At 42.2% G+C, this 12,223-nt stretch overlaps 1 protein-coding gene across 1 annotated transcript in view; it reads right to left on the bottom strand.

Moving 5' to 3' along the window:
• Nucleotides 1–5,749: 5,749 nt before the first annotated feature.
• Nucleotides 5,750–12,223, bottom strand: part of LOC125366720 (GDNF family receptor alpha-1-like) — an 87,421-nt gene continuing 80,947 nt past the window's right edge. The window contains exons 8-9 of the mRNA XM_048367411.1: nt 7,048–7,101; nt 5,750–5,902 (exon numbers count right to left, since the gene is read on the bottom strand). Coding sequence (XP_048223368.1) covers nt 5,750–5,902; nt 7,048–7,101 — 207 coding nt within the window. The remainder of the gene's footprint in view (nt 5,903–7,047; nt 7,102–12,223) is intronic.

Genomic DNA, 12,223 nt, shown 5'->3' on the forward strand with positions numbered 1-12,223 from the left:
CAATCGGGAAATTCATATGGAATAATAAAAGACCTAGAATAGCAAAAACAATCCTAAGCAGAAAGAACAGTGCTGGGGGAATTACAATACCCAACTTCAAGTTGTATTATAAAGCTATAGTAATAAAAACAGCTTGGTATTGGCACCGGAACAGGCCTGAAGACCAATGGAACAGAATTGAAGACCCGGGAATGAACCCACAGAACTACGCCTACTTAATATTTGATAAAGGGCTAAAACAATAGTTTGGAAGAAAGATAGCCTCTTTAACAAACAAAATCACAGTAATGCCACCAGCACAACAGTGTTCATTGCAGCGCAATTTGTCATAGCTAGAATCTGGAACCAACCCAGATGCCCCTCCGTAGACGAATGGATCAGGAAAATGTGGTACATATACACAATGGAGTTTTATGCCTCTATCAGAAATAATGACATTGCCCCATTTGTAATGAAATGGAAGGACTTGGAAAAAATTATACTAAGTGAAGTGAGCCAGACCCAAAGAAACATGGACTCTATGGTCTCCCTTATTGGGAATAATTAGCACAGGATTAGGCAAGCCACAGCAGAGGATCACAAGAGCCAAAAAGCAATACCCTTATGATCTCATAAGATGATGCTAAGTGAAATGAACTCCATTTTATGGAAATGATTGTTATATCACAGTTGTAACTACTTTCAACATCCCATGTGTATCTGTAGTTTATATTGTTGATGATGTTCTTGTATTACCTTCTTGGATTGTATCTACACTATCTCTGTAATCTTATCTGAGTATATTGGAAACCGTGTATACTGGTATTAGAATTAGGAAATTGAGAGGGAGTACCAAAATTGAGAGATATAGGGTAAATTAAGAGAAACAACAACAAAAGCAATACTTGCAAAACTGTATGGTGTAAGCGAACTGAACACCTCAGGGGGAAAAGGGGGCGGGGGGAAGGGGGTATGAGGGACAAGGTAACAAACAGTACAAGAAATGTATCCAATGCCTAACGTATGAAACTGTAATGTCTCTGTACATCAGTTTTATAATAAAAACTTTAAAAAAAAAAAAAAAGAAAATGGCCAGAAGTGGTGCTGTGGCTCAAGTGGCAGAATGCTATCCTTGAGCAAAAAGAAGCCAGGGACAGTGCTCAGGCCCTGAGTACAAGGCCAGGACTGGCAAAAAAAATGCCTTCTCTCAGGTCCTTGATGCCCACAGAAACAGTGTGAACAGGCACTGGCACCAGGATGGCGGTGGCTGAGACAGAAGGATTGTGAGTTTAAAGCCTGCCAATAATACATAGCAAGAAAAGAAAAAAAAAGTAAGGACTAGTAATGTCAGAAAAAAGAATGCAAGCCTCCCTGTGGCTTGGTGATGTTAAACGGGCCCGTTGCCTCCTCTGTGTGTCAGTTTCCTCTGTTGTAAAATGAAATTAATTCTACCTGAGAGTTGAGGCAAGAACTCTGCTGGGAGCACATTGTTTCTAACAAGGGCCTGTGTGAGATTAATACTATATGACCAACATCTGTTACCTCTTCTAGCACATGTCCCATGGATCAACCATGGTCTCTGTATTCCCCGAGCCTCTCCTCTCCTAGGAGGGATGAAGCCCTCCAGTTGCACAGACTTCATAAGTGCCTCGTCCCAAAATTAAGGCAATTAAACTTGCAGGTGTGCTGGTGGAGCAGCTCTCATGATGGCTTGGGCCCCACAAGGCACTGCAGGTTCTGACAGGTGGCTCCAGCCATGAGAGCACTCTGAGCCAGGACTTCATCACTTCTTTCCCTCAAAAGTACAGGGCTCCAAGGCTGAGCTCTGTGTCCTAGAAATTGTACACCTTTCCCTTCCTCTACATCTTATCCTCTAAAAACAAAGTGTTACAAATATGAGATTGACAGAGTAAAAAACTGTTTATATATGAAATATCTAACTTATACCTGGTATCTATGTCAACTGGGTACCATCAATTTATCAGTATTTATCCATCTTTATCTACCTCTTACCTATCATCCATATTACCTATTCATTACCTATTCATCCATATTGTCTGACAATCACCTAGCATGTGTTAGTATTTAATCTTCTATGTATTACCTATCTATATATTCCTCATATATACCAACTCTTGACCATCTGTCAATTTTCATCTCTCAATCTATCATCTACTAATATCTGTATTATATTGCTACCAATTTATCTTGTATCTATTGATATCTGTGATCTATACCTATTTGCCATTTATCAGTATCTAGTCATCTATCTCCTCTCTCTCTGTCTCTCTCTCATTATACACAAATAGAACCACAGTTTTTATTACCTGGTAACACCTTTATCTCAGCAGATCTACATATAACTTTTTAATAGTTCCATAATATTCCCTCCCCTCAGCATATCCTAAGCTCCTCAGTCAGTTCACATCTGTGAGCATTCAGGTCATTCTAAGTAGTCTTCTATTACATATTGCCCCATGATGCAAATATTGTGGAAATGGAACTTGGTATGCCATATTAATACAAGATAATTATTTTGCAGTGGAACTGTTGGCTCCAAGAGAAGGTGGATTTAAAATTATAAGGTACACATTTGCCCTTCAGTTTCCTACAGACAGTGACCCTATTTATGTGCTAACCTGAAGCATGTTCAGGCAAAATGCTCACATTATCTTTTACACACTGTGATTTCTTGGCCTTGAAGTCTATGTGGGAGAAGCCTCATGAGGATGAAGCCAGGCACTTCCAGTTTATGTCACTTTATGCTGACTTCTATTCCTTTCTCTATCTTTGTTTATGTTTTATTTATATTACCCAACACAAACAATCTTGTTTCTGTCACAGTTTAGATTCAGTTTCTTGACATTTGTCTCAGGATTGTTAATTTTGCCAGTCCTGGGGCTTGAACTCAGGGACTGAGCACTGTCCCTGGATTTTTTTGCTCATGGATAGCACTCTACCACTTGAGACACAGCACCACTTCTGGCTTTTTCTGTATATGTGGTGCTGAGGAATCGAACCCAGGGCTTCATGTATGTGAGGCAAGCACTGTACCACTAGGTCATATTCCAAGCCCGTCTCAGGGTTTTATTAGACATTTCTTGTTCCATCTCCTAAAATTTCTATCACCTGCATTCATAGACTTTGCATTTAGGAGGTGAGTAGAATATGGCTGAGAGCACCCAGGGAGTATGTACAAGGTCCCCAGTGATACAACTGCAGTGGGTCTCTCATTTCTGATTGAAGGTTTTAAAAACATCCCACCACTGCCTGTTACCAGGGGTCCTACCCACCAGTGATCTGCCCCAAATGCCAACAGTGCCAAAAATGGAAAACCATGGCCTTACAATCTACTGCCTGACACCCTAATATCTTGGTGAGGGGACCACTATGGCATCAATAGATACCAGGATGGTCCTCCAATAAATTAGGATTTATAAAAACACACCGAGATACATTTTTATAGAAAAGAAAACATTTATTAGGGTATTCTGGGTGGAGGTAGCTGAAGGGACTATACAATCTGCAGAATTTGAGCAACTGGATAACAGAAGAAAAAAACTATCACAAAACCATTTCCAAAGTCCAGAAGGCAAGGCCTGTACTTGGACTGCAGCTGCTCTTCTGTAAATGTTGGCAAAAAAGCACAGTGCCCAGACATCTGTGTGAGGAAGGGTTATGGGACAGCCTCAGGAGAAACTTTGTTGCCCTGGAGAACAGACACCCCATGGGAGACAGACAAATGCATCATCTTCTATATGCAGAAAGCTGAAAACATGCATGGTAACACTGAGACCCAGGAAAGTTGCCTCTTCTCAACAAAGCCCACCCTCCCTTCAACCCCAACTCTAAGGGATTTAGTATCTGGCCCCTTGCTTGGGATGGAATTCTAAAAATTCCCTCCCCCCATTGAATCATAAGCCATCTCTTTTTCTCACCTGTTGTTAACCTGTGTGGCACAGAACAAACAGCATATATGAACAAACATAGCTTTGGTTTAAGGGTAAAATAGGCAACAACATCCAAAAGTACATGAGAAAAATCCCACATCTCCAGTATCACACAGCTTCTCAGCAGGAGCTGGATTACACCGAGCAATAATTTCAATATCAAGGGGTAATGGACACAGGATGGGAAACTCAGAAAAATTCTGTAGGAAGTGTTTCCCTTCTTTGAATGAGGGAAAGGAGAAAAAAGATAATTAGGAGAACTATAAGGCCTTGGATTTCAGGGCTTTGAAACCATTTCTTCAACTCTCTGAGGACAATCAGCTATTTCTAAATCCAGAAGAGCACAGCAGAAGTGCTTGATTACAGAAGACCACAGCCAAGGAAGGCAGGGAAATCTGTGAATCTGAAATATGGCTCTCAGGCTTTCATATTCTCTTCCTCAGTCTCTCTCTCTCTCTCTCTATCTTTCTCTCTCTCTGTTTTGTAGAAATGTTCAGTTAAAGTGAAACCATTAAAACTCAAATGCCAGAGCAAGTAGACATAGCACACCAGAAGGAATGCTAGATTATATAGCTCTGTAGTTGAGGTGTGCGTGTGAGAGAGAGAGGGAGAAAGAGAGAGATGGAGGGAGAGACAAAGAGACAGAGAAGAGAGAGCGAGGTGGGGTAGATGGTGCTTTACATGCCAGAGCCTTATTCCTGCAACACACTGGCCTCGCCTCTGGTGACTGGACTTTAGTGGTTTTTAAATGCCGTTTATTTTTTTTTCCTAGGAACCCCATGGAATTTTTCCAGTTCTTCATCTGCTCTTCCTGTCCTAGGATCTATGTTATATCTGGCTGGCAGATGTAACCTCAAATGAACATTGAGAGTTCTGCTATTTAAATGAGCCTTACTGACTGCTGCTCTTGACTAGAGCAACTCTGGTGTTCACCATTATCACCCGTACTGTGGCTAGCCCCTCGCAGCCATGACTGCCTCTCCTGTGTGCCTCTGCGCCATACTTGGGGCCTGATTCTCCCTGGTAGCCAATAGTTGAAATTGAGTAATAATATTTTTCTCCTACATATAACCTCATAAGTATAAAGAGCATTACAGTGACACTTCAGCTACGCTCAACTTCTGTAGGTTAGAGAAGGGCTTCTCACTGAGGTAAGACTCAGGAAAAGTGTCAACTGATGATCAAGTCTCTATTTGACTAAGTTAGATACTACATTTGGGTATGACTGGTGGTATTTTTGTTCTGTTTTGTATGAGGGCATGAAGAGCTGTTTATAGTACATAAACATTAACGTGGAAAATACACATAGAAAAGCAAACATTAGTACAAGCTTATTTCCACAAAGGTCATGAGAACCTTCTTCACTTTGTGGAAAACAAAAATCTTATAATTCACATTAGGTTACAGTTTACATAATCAGAAATCAAATCCCATTATACAAGTTATGGGAGAATCTTGAGAAATACTAATTCTTTAATAAAGGCTGAGTTAAAACTATTAAAATCATCACCTTCATCATCATTATTAAAAGAAACATGGTCCAGTTTGCTTTATACTCTGATTTACAAATTGCTTCCTTAAAAATACAGCATGCCCAACAGCCTTTTTGAGTCTGGATTGCAGCCTCCCATCAGCTTTTCCATAGAAGCCCCAAAGATCACAAGAAGCTGTCTTTAAAAACAAAACAAAACAAAGTTCCAGTTACATGAATCTGTTTCTCAACAAAACTCCTAAAACTGGATTTTCAGATATACAAGAGGAACAGGAACAGATTTACTTGGTCTTTTTTCTTACATGTCTATTCCGTGTTTCGAGTGCAGCTATGATGTTTCCACCAGAGATAAAGATAGGGTAAACAGAGTGGTTACCACCACAACCAGCAATGGGCTTAGACCACAGCTGGGAGGAGCAGCCATCGATTTTTTGGTTATGCGGCTGGAAGCACCAGTGAGACCATCCCTCTCATAATCGCCCTAGAAGAAAAAAGAGTTCCCATCATCATCCCTTGCATGCAGCTTCTCCATTGCAGTTTATTTTACTTGCCCATTCCCACTCCCATCTGGAAGCCCGCTCTCCCCAAAACTGACTCAAGATTTTTTCCAGTGAGACTTCACTGACTCACAGTCTTATGAGAAAGAACCATGAGCTTGAGTGAGACTCACTCTTTTGGAAACACTGTCTGACCAATGCTTGCTGCTTAGTGCTTACTCCACAATACATTATTAAAACTCACCTTTCAGGCCAGTAGTAGAGCTTGGTATCCCTGCTCTTCTTTTGCTTTTCACAAATCACCCTGCTTAAGCAGGTGCATGCCATAGAACACCTTTCATTTAAGGGAGCACCAACTGAGACAGGGTTCTCTTCTTCTCCTCCCACCAGGGGAGGAAGGCAGGGAAAACTACCTCAGAAAGCTTGTCCAGTCAAGGAGCATGGGAATAAGTTCATCAGTCAGTCATGACTAGCATGGCTCCCTGCATGCCTTGGCAGGCCCACACTGATGATGTGAATAAAAACCCAAAAAGTGAAGGGAGCTTGTCCAGCTCTTCAAGGGGGCAGCCTAGAACAGAAACCAGGCTGAGGGATCCTCAGACAGCACAACTGTTCTGCTCCATGACGGATGTCTCTGCTCCATAAACACATAGGCTGAATTTCTCCTCCTGGAAGTGTAGAGGGAGCAGTAGACAACACAACTTGCCATCTCATCAACTGTGAATTGGGGAGTGTGCTGTGCCTGCCTCTTCTACCTGTGGTTTGGGGTGGAGCTACAGAGCTATAGAGAGGGCACAGGCAGGCAACAGAGTATGCTGCTGTGTGTGCATTCTGTGCTGGTGATTTTATATGACTTTGCTCACAGAGCCCAAATGGGCTTAGGACCGGGTTGGCTCCCTGACAAAGTCCCCCAGTGTCACAGTTCTAACTTTGTGTATTGAATCCAAGCTGCATCTTGCTCCAAAACCAAATAGATATAGAGGGTGTTCAGATTTCTTCTGTCCTTGAAACCTTATTGCCTTTGAGCCTTGAATAACATTCTATCTTCTCTCAGAGCCCCAAATCCATGTCTCTGTTAATACAGGAAACCTCCTTCCCCCTCCCCCCAAATGAATCCCAAATCACTTACATCAGAAAGACAGAAGTGTGTACTGCCAGACACATTGGATTTCAGCTTCTGTACCTGAAGAGAGAGAAGGGAAATAAAAGCTCATACCCAATAGTGAAGAGTAATTACTGATGGTCATTAATCAGCAGTGTAGGGCTGTGCCAGCCAATAAATATGAAAGCTGTGACTGTGAGTCTCTTCTGTAATTTATAGTATTCTAGTAGCTACCTAATACAGATATAGCAAGTAAAGTCACTTTTTTTTTTTTTTTTTTGGCCAGTCCTGGGCCTTGGACTCAGGGCCTGAGCACTGTCCCTGGCTTCTTCCCGCTCAAGGCTAGCACTCTGCCTCTTGAGCCACAGCGCCGCTTCTGGCCGTTTTCTGTATATGTGGTGCTGGGGAATCGAACCTAGGGCCTCGTGTATCCGAGGCAGGCACTCTTGCCACTAGGCTATATCCCCAGCCGTAAAGTCACTTTTAATAATATATTTTATTTAACCTACCATAATGTCACCTCAACAGGTAATCAGTATAAAAAATTAATGAGATACTTTCACATTCTTTTCTTTTTATCTCTTCTCATACAAAGTCTTCAAAATATGATGTGTTTGACATGGTATATCTCCATTCAGACCTGTCCTGTCTTAAGGCTCAGTAACAGCTACCTGACAAGAAAGGACTCATTTCTATTTCAGAATGTTAATTTTGAGGACGTGCCTCCTCCTGCTTACAAATGTGGCAGTACTAATCCCCACAGCTTGGCAATATAGAAAGAGTCTCTAGGAAGCTTGTTTGTTTGTTCATGTGTATATTCATTGCCACAAGAAACACATACTACCCAATGGAGCTCCTATTGTTTCCCAAACGTGGGTACCAGATAGGGAGATAAAGGTGGTCCTTGAGATCTGCGTCCTCTCTGCTAATGAGGAAAGCACACTTGGATGGGGCAGGCTCCTAAGGCACAAGGCAGGCCTCCAATGAACACCCTCAAGGAGTCAGCCAAGCTAATTTTATATATATATATATATATATATATATATATATATATATATATAATTAACAAACTGAATTACAGAGAGGTTACAGTTTCATACAATAGGCATTGGATACATTTCATGTACTGTTTGTTACCTCATCCCTCATTCGCCTCTCCCCCTCCCCCCTCCCCTCCCCCTTTTCCTTCCCCCCCCCCATGAGTTGTTCAGTTCATTTACACCAAACAGTTTTGCAAGTATTGCTTTGGTAGTTGTTTGTCTTTTTTTACCCTGTGTCTCTCGATTTTGGTATTCCCTTCCAATTTCCTAATTCTAATACCAGTATACCTGGTTTCCAATATACTCAGGTAAGATACAGAGAAAGTGTAGGTACAACCACAGGAAGGTGATACAAGAAGATCTTCGATAATAGAGGCTACAATTACATATGGCATGTTGAAAGTAGTTACAACAATCGTTTCCACAACATGGAGTTCATTTCACTTAATATTATCTTATGTGTTCATAAGGGTATAGCTATTAGGCTCCTGTGATCCTCTGCTGTGACTTGCCTAAACCTGTGCTAATTACTCCCTATAAGGGAGAACATAGAGTCCATGTTTCTTTGGGTCTGGCTCACTTCACTTAGTATAACTTTTTCCCGGTCCTTCCATTTCCTTACAAATGGGTCAATGTCATTATTTCTGATAGAGGCATAAAATTCCATTGTGTATATGTACCACATTTACCTGATCCATTCTTCTACTGAGGAGCCCAGCTAATTTTAAAAGCTGCTTCTGGGTGGTTGTGAGGAGGTTGAGCTCTGGAGCCCTGGGTTTCCTAACTGGACCAACTCTCTGGGGGCTTCTCCTGGTACAATATTCTTGTGTTGTACTATGTACAACAGAAAAGTGAAGTGACTTCTCTAAGGTTACATGGCAATTGGCTCATAGGGCCAGGATATAACAAAGCCTCTTCAATGATTGGATGATAATTTTACCCTTTCTGGCATCACAGTTTTCCTTCCAGTCTGTCCTGCAAATCTACACAAAGAACTGGATACTCCCACCATGCCACTAGTCACAGCTGTGTTATGTTTCCAATAGACAGAGAGCTCCCCTGCCCATAAAGTGAGCCCAGTAGGCAACACCCCTGAATCAAGGACTATCAGAATGACTGGCTGGCTTGGAGTGCCTTGTGCTGGCAGGGTACCTGCCTGCTGTGATGCTCTGTGACTCACTGAAGACATGCTAGGTTGAAATGATGGCATCCTCACTCAAAAAAGTAACTTATTGACCATAATGCCACTTGGAAGGCATCATAATTTTTACCTATATTTGCATATGCCAACTGTGAATATAAAATGGAAACCTTTAAGCAGGCTTTGAGAATAAGGTACTGAAGAGCATTCTGGGTTGTTCAAAGGTTACATATAAGAAGATCAAAGGGGAAATTGGGAGAATAATCAAACTTACTTGAAGCCAATTTTTAATCTACATTAAGAACAAATCTGGCCCACTGCATTATTGCCTATAAAGAATAACATGTAGAACACGTCACACGTTTTGTTTCTATTGGAGGTTGGAATTGCACCCAGATTTTCAGATAGTGCCTAAATATCTTATTTGATCTTTTCTTTCTTAAGCTGTAACATACTAAAGACAAAAAATCTTGCTAAGGTTCTTTGCAGAACTAACATGCTCACCAAGTTGTGCACAGAAGGCAAAGGGCCTCTAGACTGAGGACAGCATTCCTTTAGCCCTCAAGTTGTTCATATGCCTATGGTCCCAGCTAAGCTAAACCTTGGTGTCCTGGACCATGGTGATCTCTGAAGCAGGCAGACATCTCCTCACCTATTTTATATATTCATCCCAGAAGGCCATGATTTGCTCATTCCACATTTCCAGTTGTATTATACTTTACTGCAGGAAACAGAGAGCCCTACAACAACCTTGTCACGAATGAGTGATTGCAACAGCTGCAGTTGAAAAGGCTCCTATCCTCCCAGACATTCTTACACAGCCTCAGTTTGATCTGTAGGTCACTGGCCCTTGTGAACCACTGAGCATATGTCTCAGACTTCATTCAGCCTTCCTAAGTCTCCCAGCATGTTGACACACTCAGGTCTACACTGTGAGAGTGTGGCATGTACCTTCTCTCTGGGAATATCCACAGTCAATGTCACACAAGAAAAATGCATTTAGACCAGCTCCAAGTCTATGGCAGGCCTGTCATCCCATTGGTGTTACTAGAATTCATGTGGTCTGAGGATTCTCCTGGTGGATATAACTGAATGAGCTGCTCAGTCCAGTGAGATCAGGCACCTCTAAAATGGAGTAAAAGCCCTCCTCTTGCTCAACCACCTTCCCAACCTCAGCACCCAGAGAAGCTGGACAATGCATATGCTGGTATCTAAACAGCTTCCAGAAAGAACTAAACAAGCTTCCTCCAGGGAGTGTGGGGTCCCTGGAAGCCACTCACCATGAGTACTGAGTAGAGGGATCAGACCAGGCCTTGGGGTCACCCTAACCTATCGGTTCACTATGACATCTGTAAGGCTAACGAAGGTGAGGAGATATTATCAGCTACAGGAATAGCATGTGGCACTTAATAAATGGGTCAAAAGACTGCACACAGGTGTAAGATGTTATGTTATGAAAGTCTTCACCTGGTGAGATGCATGCCACAGTAGGTCTGTACCTAAGCTGGAGGTCATCAGTTCCAGACAATAGCATCCAGTGCACCTAACAATGTGGGAGTAGCAGGTGGAGGGACAGAACGGGACTTTTGAGCTGTGTGTACTGGTGGGTTACCTGCTTAGTAGTTTTATGTGCCTTGTGAGTCCCAGAGACTACTGAAGGTTAGAAACCTACCTCTGCAGATGAAGAGTCTACTTAAGAAAGAAAAACAGCATTTTTGAAAATATTGTCAAGCAATCATTTTCTTGCTAGTGTGTGATAAGTGAAAACAGATAAAATGGTAGGGTGTTACACCCCCCCCACCACCTCCCTTCAACTATTGCAGATTACTTACCTATTTTAAATATGTTGTCTCATTTGTTGAAAACTAGGATGGTTCCAGGAAAATTAAAATAAAACCTATATCAACAACTTCTGAGACTACAGGGAGCTCAGAAAATTAGCAATTGGAAGAGTGGTTTTCGTTGACGAGTTACAAACATGGAAAGCCAACAGTGTGATACCGAGCTATGAATATAAGGTGTGAAGCCTTTTCTGTGAACACTCAGTCCTGCTGATGACAGAACATGCAGGCTCCTGAGGCACAGCTTAGCCAGGCTGTCCCTGCCTGGACCGCAAACCTTACAGTTTCTATGTTTAATTTGAAAGAGTCTTTCTCAGCAGCTACTTTAAAGTTATGTCATTTGGGAGAAGTTACCTGAATCTTTGTTGGAGAGATGTCACCCCCAAGACAGGACTTCAAGATTTGTGTCTTGAGAAAGGGAAAAGGCAAGGATAGCATGCTTGAGAAGTTCATGCTCAGGACAGCCTTCCAACATTCTGGAAAACTAGTGAAAACTGTTCTTTAGGCTCATCATAATACCTTTCCCATCCAGCCAGCTGTTGCTTTCCTGTTATAAAACTTCCACTGGTGGAAATTTGCAAGTCTAGGCATGTCACATAATAGAATTTCCAGGACACTCTAAGAGTGAAGCCAGACCTCGCCAGTCTCTGGCATCACAGGGTTAATAAATGCATTAGACACTGCTAAAATCCACTACCTGAAGTCAGAGTGGGGTCTCACTGCCTTTTACCCCAGCAACTAACATATTTAAAACTAGTCTTGGTACCAATGGCTTTCCTGTGTAGAACACACAGGCACACACATAATTCATGGCCATAGTCCGATCCCAACATGGTTCTGCCCACAGTAAACTCTCTAGAGCCTTGGGGACCAGTCAGATTTGTGAGCAGCATGTGTGCTGCTTATGGAATTGGAGACTTAAAAGCATACCCCTACAGAGCCTGGACTTGGGACTCCACCCTGTAGAAAAGCCAGTATTTAATCTGGGCTTTTTAGGCAGCTGTCAGCCAGGAGGGCAGGGCATACAACCTATCTGTGCTTTACTCCATGCAGAAGAAAAGCTGTTCTCTGCTCTACTTCCAGAAAGCCAGAGGGGGATGCCCAATCTAATAGCAACAGTCTGTCCAGGCTGAGGCCAAATCATCATCGTAATTAATGATGCTTTTGTTCTTTTCTCCCTT

The sequence above is a fragment of the Perognathus longimembris genome, chromosome 18 (assembly GCF_023159225.1).
Source record: "Perognathus longimembris pacificus isolate PPM17 chromosome 18, ASM2315922v1, whole genome shotgun sequence".
NCBI classification, from domain to species: Eukaryota; Metazoa; Chordata; class Mammalia; order Rodentia; family Heteromyidae; genus Perognathus; species Perognathus longimembris.